We start from the raw sequence: 13271 nt of genomic DNA, 5'->3' as shown, positions 1-13271 counted from the left end.
CCCCGCTCCATCTCCTGCTCCCAACGTTTCCCATCAACTCGGCGAAATGAATCTCTTCCAATAAAAGCTGTTATTTTTAACGGCCTGCCTCTAGGTTTTGCAAATTGCCACGCCAAACAGCCATTTGTTTGCTCGCCGTTTGAGGTGATTTGCAGCCTGCTCCTCTCCTCAGCGCAGCCCCAGCTCTTCCCTCTCCTCCTGCAGACGCTTATTACCCGCTGGCTGATCCTCCCCTCCCACCCTGACATGCATTCCCTGGCGGGGAGCAGCCGAGCACGACGCGCAGAGATGAGCAGAGCCACTGCTGCCCGTGGTGGAGCAGAGCTTCCAGCAGAGCCCCACGGCTGGGGCTGCACACATTTCTGCCCCGACAAAGTGCCGCTGTATTTATGGGCTGCTGTGCTGCTCACTCGATGCGATCACATCTCCTGTCCATGGTGAAGCCCCCAACTCCAGCTGCATGCCCCCGGTGCTGCTGACACCAGGCTTCTGTTTCTTCAGTGCATGACAAATTGTTTAATATCAGCACACCGAGAGGGAAATGGAGCTCCACGGCTTAATAAACAGCAGCAGAGCCGAGCTTTGAGCTTTGCCAACAAAAAGCAGGAAAGAGCTCCTCCAGACCACAGGGCAGAGCCCACCCAAATGCCTTCTGCACCTGCGCCCACCCCAACCCCTCTGCTGCTCCCGGTCCCACAGTGCACAGCAGCCCCAGCAAGGCTCAGCTGTGCTGTGCTCCTTTTTATCCCCCCCAGCCCCTCCAAGGACAGAGACGCCTGCAGGATTCGTTAAGGAGCTTTATTAGCTGCAGGTGGTGCAGGCTGAGAGGGGGGTGCGAGGGCAATAGGACCCCAGGCCCTCTTCCCTCTGCAGCCCCCTCCCCAGCGGCGGTGCCCCATGGTGGGGTCCCAGGGTGCGGGCAGTGGGGTGGCAGTGAGACCCCCCCACACACACCGTCCTTCCTGCACTGGGCTCAGGCCTCGGCACACTGGGGCAGCTGTGGGGCAAGCAGGGGAGAAGGCAGTATATACAGTCCCTAAAATGGCCGCTGGGATGACAGATGGGCTGTGAAGTGGGGTGAAAGGGAACCAAGCAACTAAACGGGGCCTCCTACTTGGGGTGCGGATGGGGACCGTTCTGCAAAGCACGAAGGGGAGCAGAGGGGGGGGCGCGAAGCCGGGAGGGGCAAACCGGAGCGGGGGGGGAGAGCCCAGCGTCGAGGTCAGTCCGTGGGGCAGCAGCAGTCCTACAGCACGCAGGAGGCGTCGGCCGCGCGCTTCCTGAGCTCCCTGCCGGCCTTGTGCTGGTGGTGATGCAGATGCGGGCCGGGTGGCTGCGTGTCCTGGGGATGCCCGGCGCCGCGCGCCGCCTCCACGCGCAGATACGCCTTCACCTTGTGCTGCCGCGCCGAGCCCTCGCTGGTATCGATGACGCGGCACTCGTACGTGCCTTCATCCGCCGGCTTCACCCGCGACAGCCGCAGTTTGTGCGAGATGTTGCTGCCGACCACCTTCACCACCTGCGGCGGAGCGCGGCGTCAGGACCCCCCGCGGCCCCTTGGGGACCCCCGGCCCCAATCCCTCGCTGCTGCTCGGAGTTTTGCGCCGGCTGAGACGGACGCTCGGCCGCGCCGCTAATTAGCTTTTCTACCAAATTGATTCGCTCGCGGTATTTATCGCCCAATGAAATTTAAGACTTATTCACCAGCCAGCGCCGCGGCTGCCGTGGGGTTGGGTCAATAAATCAGATTGATGGCCCGCCCCGAGGCCCCCGGCTCCGTTCCCTGTAATCACACGGGACGGCACGGGCCGTTTTTCTACTCGCCGCCATGTGTGTTGGCTGAGGGCTTCGTGTTTGGAAACGGGGCCAGAGCTGCTGCCAAAGAGCCACAAGTGCCCATGGAATGGGAGCAGAGAGGGCTGGGGGGTCCAGCATCACGGTGCAGGGCTCCTCCAGCACAGGGAGGGATGCTGCGGGTGCCCGCTGGGCTCCAGGCATTAATTCTGGGAGTGTTGCGTGGTCCATCAGGAGGAAAGTGACAAATGGGCCTCAGAGCTCAGGAAGCCACGCGGAGAATCGATCAAAGGGGATATTGTCTCCCCGGGGCGTTCATTACCAGCAATGGAATTTACATGTGCTAATCCCCACTGATGAGGAGGGACAGCAGTGCCCACATGGTGCAGGTTGGGCTCGGCGCCGCCCAACACCTTTTTGCCCTTTTGCTGGGATGACGCAGCAGGGCCAGGCAGCAGCACACAGCCAGCAGCACGTGTTTAATTGAACTGATTGGTGTCTCCTCATTCTGATCCCATGAGCACAACTGGATCGGGAGCACCGGGGAGGAAACCCGACCGCTCTCCCCAAAGGATGGCACCCAGTGTGGCACTGCTGGGCCCCGCGCTGCCCAGGTTGGGGCGATGGGGACAGAAAGAAGCCCCTGGGTGCAGCAGCCCCCCGCGTTCCGTGCAGTGGGTGCAGGCGTTGGGGGCTGCGGTGCCCCCAGGCACAGACCTCATCAGAGCCGCGATTGGAACTCACGCTGATTTTTGTTGCGTCCTTCCCAGCCTCCTCCTGCTGTGATGCTTTTAGCTGCTGGGAGAGAGGGATGGGGGGAGAAGGGAGGATATCAGTTGGGCTGGAACGGGGAACCGTCGGCCGATTCCCACCCCACGAGAAGCCGGGATGGGAGCGGGGCCAGGAGTGACCCCAGTGGCCTCAGCACATGGCAGAGCCCACACAGCTCTGCCAAACGCACAATAATGAGGGCTCATTAAGATACCGAAAGCCGCCCTCCTTTTATTGGGCCCTTATCTCCGTGCAAACAGAAAGGGAAACGGAGACAGCCGTCTGCCAAGGCCGATAGACATGGAAATGGGGGGAAGAACGGAAGGCCGCGCGATGTGCGTCCCCCCCCCCCCAGCGCCGGCAGCGGCGTTACCTGGCCAGAAGCCCACGTCTGTTTGTCTGTCCAGTCCTTGTGGGTGCGGACGTACCACCACTGGATCTCAAGGGAGTACGACGGGGAGCCGCTGCCGCGGAAGGAGCACGCCATCTCCACATCCTCACCTGCCTGCGCCGTCACATCGTGCGGGGTCTCCGTGAACAGCGCTGTGTGGGCAGAGCGGGGCTGCGGGCACCGTGGATGTGCCGTGCCCAGAGCCCCAACCTGTGCCCCCCATCCCTGTGCCCCCCGCCTCTGGGACCCCCCGAGCCCCTCTGCCCCGGCTCAGGACCCGAAGGGGCGATGAATGAACGCAGCGCGATCGCATCCCCGCCGAAATCGGAGCATAAATGAAAAACAAATCCTTGTTTAATGCGGCCCCCAAACAGTCTCCCACATGCCATATGGTTTGCTTTCCTCTCTCAAAACAAATATTGTTCAGAGATGTAATTAGAATTCTTTTCATCTCCTCTGGAGAGATCAGCGTTCCTCTGCATATTGGTCTCACTGCGGGGGTCACTGGGAGACGGAGCAGCCACAGCACGATGTGGGCATGGGGCACCCAGGGCTGGCAAGGTGCTGTGCCCCCTCCCCACAGGCACTGCTTGGAGTTGTGGCAGTGCTGAGACCCCCAGCACAGCTCCACACCCGGGCCCAGGAAGGATCTGTCCCCACCAGGGGCTGCTGTGGCTCCGGCAGCCATTCAGTCCCACGGTGCCCACACAGAACTCCCTGAGCATCGAGCAGCCCTGGGGCTCCTTACCGAGCCTGATCCCATCAGAACACGGCTTATTATCAGCATGACAGAAAAGTTAATGCCTCTAATATCGCTCCGTCCCCCCGGACGCGTGGCAATCCTATAGACTTATAGCTTTCCTTTAATCCATCTTAGCAGGGAACGGAGGAACGCGGTGTGGGAGCTGCCTGTGCCCCGTGTGGGCTCAGCACTGCAGCTGCAGTCCCTCCATCCCTGCACGGCAGTGGCAGAGGTGCGTCCCTCCACACTCCGACTTCCAGCAGTGGGCTGGGAGCAGGAAGGTCCTTCGTGAGCAAACCCCACAGCAGCCCCAGTTCTGCCACCCCGGCGCTGCTCTCCCCATCACCCCACAGGCCCTGCTGTAATGGCACGGTGCAAGGTGCATCCCCATCCCCATCCCAACCCCATCCCCGTCCCCTTCCCCAGCCAACAAGCAGCTTGCAGGGCTTGTTGGAGCTATGGCACTACAGGGTGTTGCAATGGGGCAGCCCCCCTCAGTCCCCAGCCCATCCCTGTCCCTGACATTGCACCGTGTCCTCACAGACGGAGGGAGGGGGGGCTGCAGGGCCCACGGCTCTGCTGCTTTATGGCCGCTACCTGTCATAAACTGAGCAAATCAGGATCGATAAATCTTCCAGGAAACAAAAATCAGGGGAAATAAAATGAACTCAATGGGGAAACACAGATAAACGGAATTGAAAACGCCTGCTGGGACGGCTCCGTGCGCTCATAAACCGCAGACAGAGCGGCTGCTGCCCCCCCACCGTTGGGCAGGATCGGCCCCCACAGCCCCTACAGCCCCCACAGCCCCCTGCCCCATGGCCACGGCCACACCAGTGCCTGGAAGCAGCTCAGGGCTCCTCTCAGGGCCCGCAGCCCCAAGCCCGGCGCTCACAGCAGCGCGCATCCCGGTGCTCAGGGCCGTGCAGGGGCAGAGGAGCTGCAGACCCCAGACCTTCAGTGCTGGCAGTGCTGTGGCTGACACTGCTGTGCTGTTTGTGTAAACACGCACCGAAGGGCGATTAAATATGTATTGGACATTGGCAAAAGCATATTAATTACTGTGTTAGTGCACCAGCTCGCTTCGTGAATTATTTACCCCTCTGAAACAGAGCGGCCCCCATCGCACCACTGAACTGCCAACGCTGGGGATAAACCCAGCCCTGCTCCAGCCCTGCAGGGTGTGGGGCTCAGGGATGGAGATCTGGGGCCGACGGATGAAGATTTGGGCCTGATGGCTGCAGCTCTGTTCTGCAGCCCCTGAGCTGGGCTGGGCCTGCAAGGAGAGCCCACAGACACCTCCTGAGCCCCCACGTGGGGGTCTGGGCACCATCACCCCCCATCTGTCCCCCAGTGCAAAGCACAGAGGGCAAAGAGAGGGGGAAAAGGGGTTTGTGGAGGGGGAGAAGTGGCCCCGAGGGTGCGGCAGGGTGCGGGGCACAGGGGGTGGGGGGAATGCAGGGCATGCACGGCTGCTGTGAGAGCCGCTGCCCCCCTCACCCCCCTCCCAAGCTCTGCTATTGTGTTTCGGGCAGCGATCAAGTGTGGCTGATCCTTTCTCTTCATAAAGCTCCAAGTCATAATTCACGGTTTATTATGGCTGGGTGAGTCAAGACACTCCGAGCACTAATTGCCAGCAGGGCCACGCGCTCTGCTCATCCTGCCCCTGCCTCCTGCACCCCTCTCCCCCCTCCCCAAAACCCCGCAGCAGAGCGCAGGAAGGGCAGCACAGGAGGGCACACAGCTGTGTGTCCCCCGCTCTGTGTCAGCACCCCGGTGACGACCGACCCCAACCTCAGTGGGACCGACAGCTGCAGGGGCTGTGGTGCAGCGGTGTCCCCGAGCAGAGCCAGGTGCTGCCCCACACTGCAGGGTGAAACCGCCCTCCTGCTCCCACCCACCAAATCTCCTCCTGACAACTCTACAAGCAGCAACGGCCACCCCTGGGTCACCCAAACAGCGAGGAACCAACACCATGCAATGACCGCTGCACCCGCCCAGAGACCCCAGAGCCCCCCAGCCTCAGCCATGGCCATGAAGTGAGACTTCTTCCCGCTGCACGGCCGTGTCTGGCCCAGCCCTGCAGCACCGGGGCTTCACTGCTGCAGGGCATTGCTGCACCTCTGCCATCGCCGTCCTGCAGAGCTCGCAGTGCCTTCAGGCCGAGCCAACCCAGAACCTGGGGGGATTTCTGCCATTGCAGCCCCACTCCCACCTGGCATTGGAGCTCCTTGCTCCCACAGCAGCCGTGTGGGGCTGAAGCTCTGGCCGTAGCACTTTGCTTCCAAAGGGAACAAGGAGGAGCAGTTATTTGATAGTAGAAGTGGCAAAAAAAGAATTAAAAAATGGGCCTGGTCCTGTGGCTCCTGGAGGGACCCCGGCAGCATCTGGCGGCCCGTCCTGCACACATCATGCACTCCTGGAATGCATCCGTCTGTTACGGGGCGATTTCCCCACTGAGGAGAGCACAGCACAGCAGGATCCACCCGGGGGTCCCTCAGCACAAGCGCTGCAGTGGGGAGCTGCCAGTGGGGCCGAGGCGAAAGTGTGCAGGGAGGGGATGTGGGATCCACAGTCGTGCACGGAGCCCAAAGCAGCCGACACAGAGGCGGTGCCCAATGTCCCCAGCACAGCCCCGGCAGCAGCGAAGCCCCCGGCCCTGAGGGGGTCCCATTCGCAGCCCCACCTCCTGGCACCGTTGGCTCAGCTTAAAATCAGCCGTCGGCGTCCTAACGTAGTAATTCCCAGCGCCTGGCCGTCGCCTGCCAGCCTTCTTCAAGGGAAAGGAACGCGCAGACATTTGATGAGGAGAGGTGTCAGAAGTAATTGTGCTGAATGACTGCACGAGCAGCAGCAGGAAAAACACATCGGATGGAGAATTCCCACCAGGAAGCATGAAAAAATCCGGCACAATGCAAAGTGTTTATGAAAGTAATTGATAGAATAATCATTGGCGTGTGAGACAAAGGAGCGGGGCAGCACCCCGGGGAGCCGGGCCGGCGCTCCCGCAGCCCTCAGCCATTCAGCCAGCGGTTATTGATGGGAGCCGCTACCGCTTGCAAATGATGCAGGGAAGGAGACGGGGCTCTCCCGCCCGCAACGCGCGCTGCTTACCGAGCGGCTCGGGGCCGGAATCACCACCGGGCAAAGCGCGCTGCCCCGGGGCCACGGAGCCTTCGCTCAGCCCCTCCTGCACCGCCTGCGCCCGGGCCGAGCCCAGCGCTGACACCCCCCGGGTGGCGCCCGGAGCTCAGGGGGAGCCGAGAGGCCGCAGGGAGCGATCGCAGCCCCCGGTGGCGGGGACCCATCCGCCTCCCTCCTGCCGAGCGGCGATTGATACGGCACACGGCTCTCCTCGAATTGGTATTCACCTACTGAACACGGATGGCTTATTATCCATGACCCACTTACTCACTGCTTTTCAGTACCGTTAATAAAGGTTTCTGTTGTGATTAAGGGAGTCGCTGCGGAATCGCTCGCAGCCCAAAGCCGTAACGGGGCTCCGAGGTGCGCTCCCCACCTCCACGACCCTCCCCTCGGTCCTTTCTCCTTCACGGACACCATTTCATCGCTTTTTTTTAACGATTGCTGAATTTCTGAGCGGTGCGGTGCGGGACCCGCATGCCGCTCACCCACCTCACCCAGCCCACGGGCCGCAGCCCTTCGCCTTCATCCCACGGAGAGGGGACAGATCCTCCCCCAGGGCCGGCTCCGGCCCCAGCCCGGCCCCACCAGCGGCTCCCCGGGCCGGGAGGGACCCCCGACGGCCCCGAGCATCCGCGGTCGGTTGGGGTCTCAGCCCCCCGCGGCGCGGGGCAGCGCCCGCTTCCGTGATGCCGCGATCCCACGGAGATCCCGGCGCCGTCCTCCGGGCGCTCCTCCGGCGGATCCGCGGGGACGGATAACGCGAGGGGACGGAAGGAGCCTCGAGGGGAGACGGCGCTCCCGCTGCGAGAGGCGTGCGGCGGAGCGCGGGATGCAGACGGGGCTGCACCGCGCCCGGCGGCGAAGGCCGAGTGAAAGGAGCGGCGGAGCGCAGCCCCGATCCTCCGCCCTCGCTCCGCGGAGCCGCCGCCGCGACGGAGCGCTCCGTGCTGCCGAAACCCGGCCCCGCCGCGGCCCCCGGGACCCCTCCGCCTCCGCCGCCGCCGCCGTTCGGTCGCGCTCCGCCGCGCCCCGGGCAGCCGCACCGCCGGGACCGATCCCCGGGCGCGCCCCACCCGCCGGCCATCCCCCGCCCCGCAACCGTCCCCATCCCCGGTGCCCGCCCGGTGCTCGCGCTCACCGCTGCCCTCCGCCGGGGCGTCCCACGGGGGGGGCCGGGAGGCGGCGCCGAGCTGCAGGTAGAGCCCCAGGTAATGGAAAATCCCCACGGCCAGGCCCAGGGCGCCCATCGTGCCGCCTCCGTCCCGGGGGGGAGCGGCGGCGCCGCCGGGCCGAGCCGCGTCCCCGGGGCTGCGCCGCGGTCCCGGCGCCGCCGCGCTGCGGAGCTCTTCCCTCGCTTTGCGGAGGGCGCCGCTCGCCGAGGCGGTGCAGCGGCTCAGCCCGGAGCCTCCCCCGCCCGGCGGAGGGATCCCGACCCGCGCACACCCCCAAAGTTTTTTTTCCCACGGTTCATTCTTAAAGTGCGCGGGGCGGGGCGGGGCTGAGCGAGCGCGGAGCGGAACGCGGGGTCACGGCGATCCCCGGCATCGGGACGGCGCCCGGCGGCAGCGGGAAGGGCCGCGATCGCCGGCACCGTTCGCTCTCCCGAACCCCCCGCCCGGCTCCGTCCCCCCCCCGTGGACCGCCGCGGCGACCCCCGGACCCCCCCCTGCTTCTCGCCCCTCCGCCCGCTGCTGAGCCCGCACCCCGGGGCTGCACCGGGTCGGCCCGGCACCGCCTGCGCCGTTCGCGTTCCTGTGCTGAAACGTTCAGAACGCGAAGAGCCCGAAGGCGGCGGCCCCGCAGCCTCAGCCCCGCACCGCTCTGGGAGGGGGGCACAGCCGCACGCGGGGAGCGAAGCCATCTGAAGGATATTTCCTCCGCGATAAACAGCGGCAATCAGATCGTTCAGGTGTTCCCTGCACCGAGATGACAGATGCTGGCTGCAAAGAGATTCTTTACACTGGACTTGAAAATGCAATGGAAACACAACACTCCTCGCTCCCTCGCGAGGATCCTCGGGCAGTGCCGCGGTCGATTTTCCCATCCCGGCCCTGCACGGAGGGCCCGGGGGACGCAGCAGAGCCCCGAAGCCGCTCAGCCGCCACCATAAAGCAGCGGTTGTAAAACAAAACGAAAAAAAGTTCTGTGCGCTGCGGTGCTTTCCGCGTGTCAAAATAAAGCCCACGTAAGAGCAGAACAGACAGCATTGATCTCTGCTCGAGTTCATTACTCCCTCTAGAGTTACACGCTGGGGGAAAGAGGGAAAGAGCGAGGTGATGGATGGGCCGGGGCAGCGGCTGCTGCGTGGATGGGGGGCTCGGTGTGCAGCGCTGGGGGCTCACACACACAACCCCACCGTGGGACCCACCTCAACCCCTGCCAGGTCCCCCCGTGCCACAGCGCTGCCCCCACGGCTCCACGAAGCACCAAACCGCCTCAGGAGAGCCATGGGATGCGGCTGTCCTGGCGCCCCCAGCACAACCAAGGCTACCTACTGACCCCCCTCTGCTCCCCTTCCCCTCCTGTCATCGCACACACTTAAATCACGCCCCGAGGAAGCAAGGAGAACATCGATTTCTCCCGGAGCTGGGAACGTCTCCGTATGCAGAGCCGAATGAAGCCCCAATTCCAGCCAATTCCTGCAGCTGCAGCGGGGTGAGGAGCTGACAACGAGGCGGCCGTGCAGAAAGGAAGAGCCGCGCGTCCTCGTATCTCGTGCACAAGTGGAAGGTTTCATTTTCCTCCTCAATTTTAATTCATCAGCTATCAGGGCCAGAGCAGATGCTGCCCGCTATCGCTGCCGCGCAGCCCCACCGAGCCCCACACACCGGGGACGGCCGCTCACTCCGCAGCCGGGAGCAGAGCCGGCAGCTGCCCGGTGGGGGGATGCTGCACAAAGAGCCCTTATCTGCCCACGCCGAGCCTCCAACGCAGCCGGCAACCCGCGCAGGGCTCCTGCTTCAGAGGAGCACGCCCAGGGCCTCGCTCTGGAGGATGAAGCGTTTCTTATCTCCGCTCCTGCCAGCCTTTCCGCTCGCTGTTTCATTTGGCGGACGCCGTTGGTTCCGCTCTGCACGGCCCGGCCACCCACCCCGGCTCCGGGTGCCATCCGCCACCAGCGCCGCAGCACCAGGCAGGCGCTGAGGGGGAGCAGCGCCCCACACCTCGCACGGATCGGAGCGGAGAGGAGCAGCACGAGGAGCGGTGCCTCCCAGGCTGGGGCTCAGCCCCACTGAGGGCTGCCTGCTGGGGGAGCAGATGGGGCCGTTCGTCTCGCTGGTGGGCAGAACAAACGGAACAAACGCCCTTCAGCATCCGTACGAGCGCGGTGCTGATGCTCGCTCGGAGACTTGGCAATCCTCGTATAAAAGGATTCCCTTCCGCTGCTGAAGTTTGACAGCCCTGCATTATTAGATTATTCGCAAAGGTCTGCGTGCGCTGCAGGAAAACAATGCCACCGACACCCCAAATCACAACCTCCTCCTCCACAAAGCGGCCGGCAGGCGATGAGCTGCAGACAGCACGTGCTGGAGGAGCGCAGACCTTAAAGGCACGAGGGCAGCAGGGGGGGGCACAGGACACAGCTCCCAACCCAAGGGGAGCCCCACACCAGGCACCGTCACCCCAGGCAGCAAAGGCAGAAGAAAATCACTTGGCAAGAATTATTACTTTCGAGAACAATTCACGCTCATTTCCAGCCCATTAACTCCTTCCTCCTCTGCAGAGCCACCGTGGGCTCCCAGTGCACAGCAGTGCCGTCATGGGTGTCAATCATTGCTGCAGCGCTCCCAGACCACTGCTGTAAGGACCAAAGTATTAAACGTGCAGGAAGAAATAAGACCCCCTTTCCCCCCTCCTTGCTATTTACTTCATTAATCTTAGATACAAGAAGCTAGAAATGAAACAAGTATCTTCAGTGACTTTTACTTGTGCTGCTGAAGGCTCACTGCCCAGTTCTGACAGCATCTCCTCAATTCAGTGCCTCCTGTTTCCTCCCCCACCTGGAGCCCAGGGGAGGAGCAGGGCTGTGGGCTGGGGCTCGGTGCCACTGCTGGGTACCACAGCGCTGCGCAGGGCGGGGGTGAAGGTGATGCTGCAGAATCCCCCCCCCTCTCCTTCCTTCCTGAGCACGGACAGGGCGGTAGGAAACTTGCAGAGTGCCTCATCAATCATGTTCTTTCTAATTAACTTCTAATTTACCTCTTTAGTCAAATCTGTTTACAATCAGAGACAAGAAAACACGGCCCAACGAGAGGTGCGGTGCAGATGGGGCTCCCTGCCCTCATGCTCTGCTGCCTCCATCCCGTGCCTGTTCCCCTGCTGTGAGCCAACCCAGCCTCAGTCCTGCGTGCCTGAGGTGCAGCCCACGTGTGGGGCTTTGCCTTACAGGGGCCTGGGTTTACAAGCAGGCAGAGCAAGAAGTCGGCATACAGAGACTGCCCAGCAGAGGATCCCAATGTGTGCACAGGGGGTCTGTGCCTCTTAACCACGATGGAGATAGGGAGAATAATTTATTGTCTGTTCTGCAGAAACCTGGTGGAGCACACTGACTCCTGTGAGCCATCCACAGGCTCAGGTGGGGTGGATTGAAGAGCTGACAAATGGCAAAAAGGGGGAAAAAAGCAGTGACAGAAACACTGCCTTGCAAAGCAGGAGCTCCACGGCAGCCTCACTTCCTCCAGCAGTGCTGGAGAGCTGGCAGCCCGGCCATTAGAGCAGGGAATTATTTCCAGTCTAGCCTCCATATTAAGTAACTCAGCTAATGCATCTGGAATGGAAAACACTGAGGGGAAGGGAAAGGAGCTTTCTGAAAGCAGAACCCAGCAGAGCAGCGAGGGGAGAAGCAGCCACAGTCCTGCACAGCCTGCGAGCCAGGCTGACACGGGCAGACACAGAGTGATGGCACTCACAGCGTGCTGACATCCAAGCCAAAAGCAAACCCCACAACCTCATCGGGCACTCAGGCACCTTCATGACTATTTTCAACAGCTCCCCACTTTTTCCTCACCCAAGGTACGTCCCCCACTTTTCCACGTCACTTCACTTTTGCTAAGTCCCTCCTGTTCTGCCTCAGAAGCGCCTCCTCACCTCCCTTCTCTTCTCCTCTGCCTTTCAGGTATGGTGGCACAACACCAGAGTGCCTTCCAGCAGGGAAGGCAGCAGCTCAGCCACACACAACGCTGCATGGGAGGGAGGAACCCCAGGAGTCGTGCAAAGTCAGAAACTGAACAAAGCTGAAGGGTAGAAGGAAAAAAAACAACAAACCAACCTTTTTAAGGAAGAGGTGAGGGGTGAAAATTACTTTAAAAAATAAGGAATGAAAAAGAAATGAAGAATTCAAACGAGTTCGGCACCAAAAATGTGTTCTGCAGCTCCCCGTGGCTGCTGGAGCCACTATTTCCATGCTGATCCCCTGAATAACAGCATTTGATGCCACCCGGGCCAGCAGTGCCTGCTACAGTCATGATTGAAGGCAGCCTTTAAGCTTCCCTGACAATGCATTTTTCTTGGAGATAAAAAATGAATGCTGCCAGCATGCAAATCTCCCTAAATTAGGCAGGGCCCAGCTTGCTGGAGCAGCGATGTTTTGTGATGACAGTCATTAACTTTAGCAGAAGGAAAAAAAAAAAAAGATGCAGGCAAATAGTGTCAGGCACTTCTCATCCTGGGAGCTGCTGCTCGGGGAGCGGTGGGACCTGGCAGGCCAACATCTGGGATTACATTGCAAGGGCAGCAAGGGCAGCACAGAAACGAGCTGCAGGCTGCCATCACTCACATCACTCCATCCTCCCCCCGCTGCCCCCCTGGTGCTGGTGGGGCTTTTCAGGCTCTGCTGCTGCAGGAAGTTGGACTCCCACTTCCAGATTCAGAAGGCTGACTTTTGTAGAGCGCACACAGATGAGGCCCAGCGGCTGCTGCTCTGGCAGTGCACTGAGGAGCAGCCAAACTGCACACAGACCCAAGCCCTCTGCCTCCCCATCTCACACTGGCGCAGCTCCCTGGCTGGTATCACACTCCTTGCCACTCCTCCAGCAAGCAGATGGTTGTGTTCCTTCACGCTCTGGTCACAGCAGTCTGATTTGAAGGAAAAAAGTCCTAAGCTGCCCTACAGCAAGGTAAGCAGCTGTAACCCAGCTCGCAGCAGACGCCTTACAGAACGGACAAGGGAATAAAAAGAAAAAAGCAAACTGATCTTTAATATCTCCAACATCTCACGTAGAATAGTTTCATAGAAACATGGCTTTCGTCGTGCAATAGAGGCTGGAAGAGAGCAGCAGCAGGAGGGGAAACAGAGGCCGCGTCGCCCCGGGAAGCGCAGAGCTCAGCCCTGAGCCTCAGAAGTTCTCCAGCAGGTCCACGATCCGCTTCTGCTCGCTCTCACGGAACTCCTGGTTCTTCCCATCCCCGATGTTCTCTGCATACTCT

The 13271-nt window shown here is 61.6% G+C and overlaps 2 protein-coding genes across 3 annotated transcripts in view; both read right to left on the bottom strand.

The window, feature by feature from the left end:
• Positions 1-790: 790 nt before the first annotated feature.
• On the bottom strand, positions 791-8092 carry VSTM2L (V-set and transmembrane domain containing 2 like). 2 transcript variants are annotated; one of them, XM_042887421.1, is made up of 4 exons: positions 7984-8092; positions 2939-3108; positions 2539-2592; positions 791-1519 (listed from the first exon to the last, which is right to left on the bottom strand). In XM_042887421.1, exons 1-4 carry the CDS (start codon positions 8090-8092, stop codon positions 1247-1249), a joined length of 606 nt encoding a protein of 201 aa, XP_042743355.1. In that variant the 3' UTR covers positions 791-1246. The 2 variants fall into 2 exon arrangements, with proteins under 2 accessions (XP_042743355.1, XP_042743356.1); XM_042887422.1 differs by having other exon boundaries at positions 2539-2589.
• A 4923-nt stretch (positions 8093-13015) lies between these two features.
• Positions 13016-13271, bottom strand: part of CTNNBL1 (catenin beta like 1) — a 39114-nt gene continuing 38858 nt past the window's right edge. Inside the window, exon 16 of the mRNA XM_042887390.1 lies at positions 13016-13269. Coding sequence (XP_042743324.1) covers positions 13181-13269 — 89 coding nt within the window. The 3' untranslated portion in view covers positions 13016-13180. The remainder of the gene's footprint in view (positions 13270-13271) is intronic.

The sequence above is a fragment of the Lagopus leucura genome, unplaced genomic scaffold (genome assembly GCF_019238085.1).
Source record: "Lagopus leucura isolate 7727_CA_CO unplaced genomic scaffold, USGS_WTPT01 Super-Scaffold_100083, whole genome shotgun sequence".
Taxonomy (NCBI): domain Eukaryota; kingdom Metazoa; phylum Chordata; class Aves; order Galliformes; family Phasianidae; genus Lagopus; species Lagopus leucura.
Note: the sequence above shows the minus strand (reverse complement) of the source record. Positions and strands in the feature narration are given on the sequence as shown.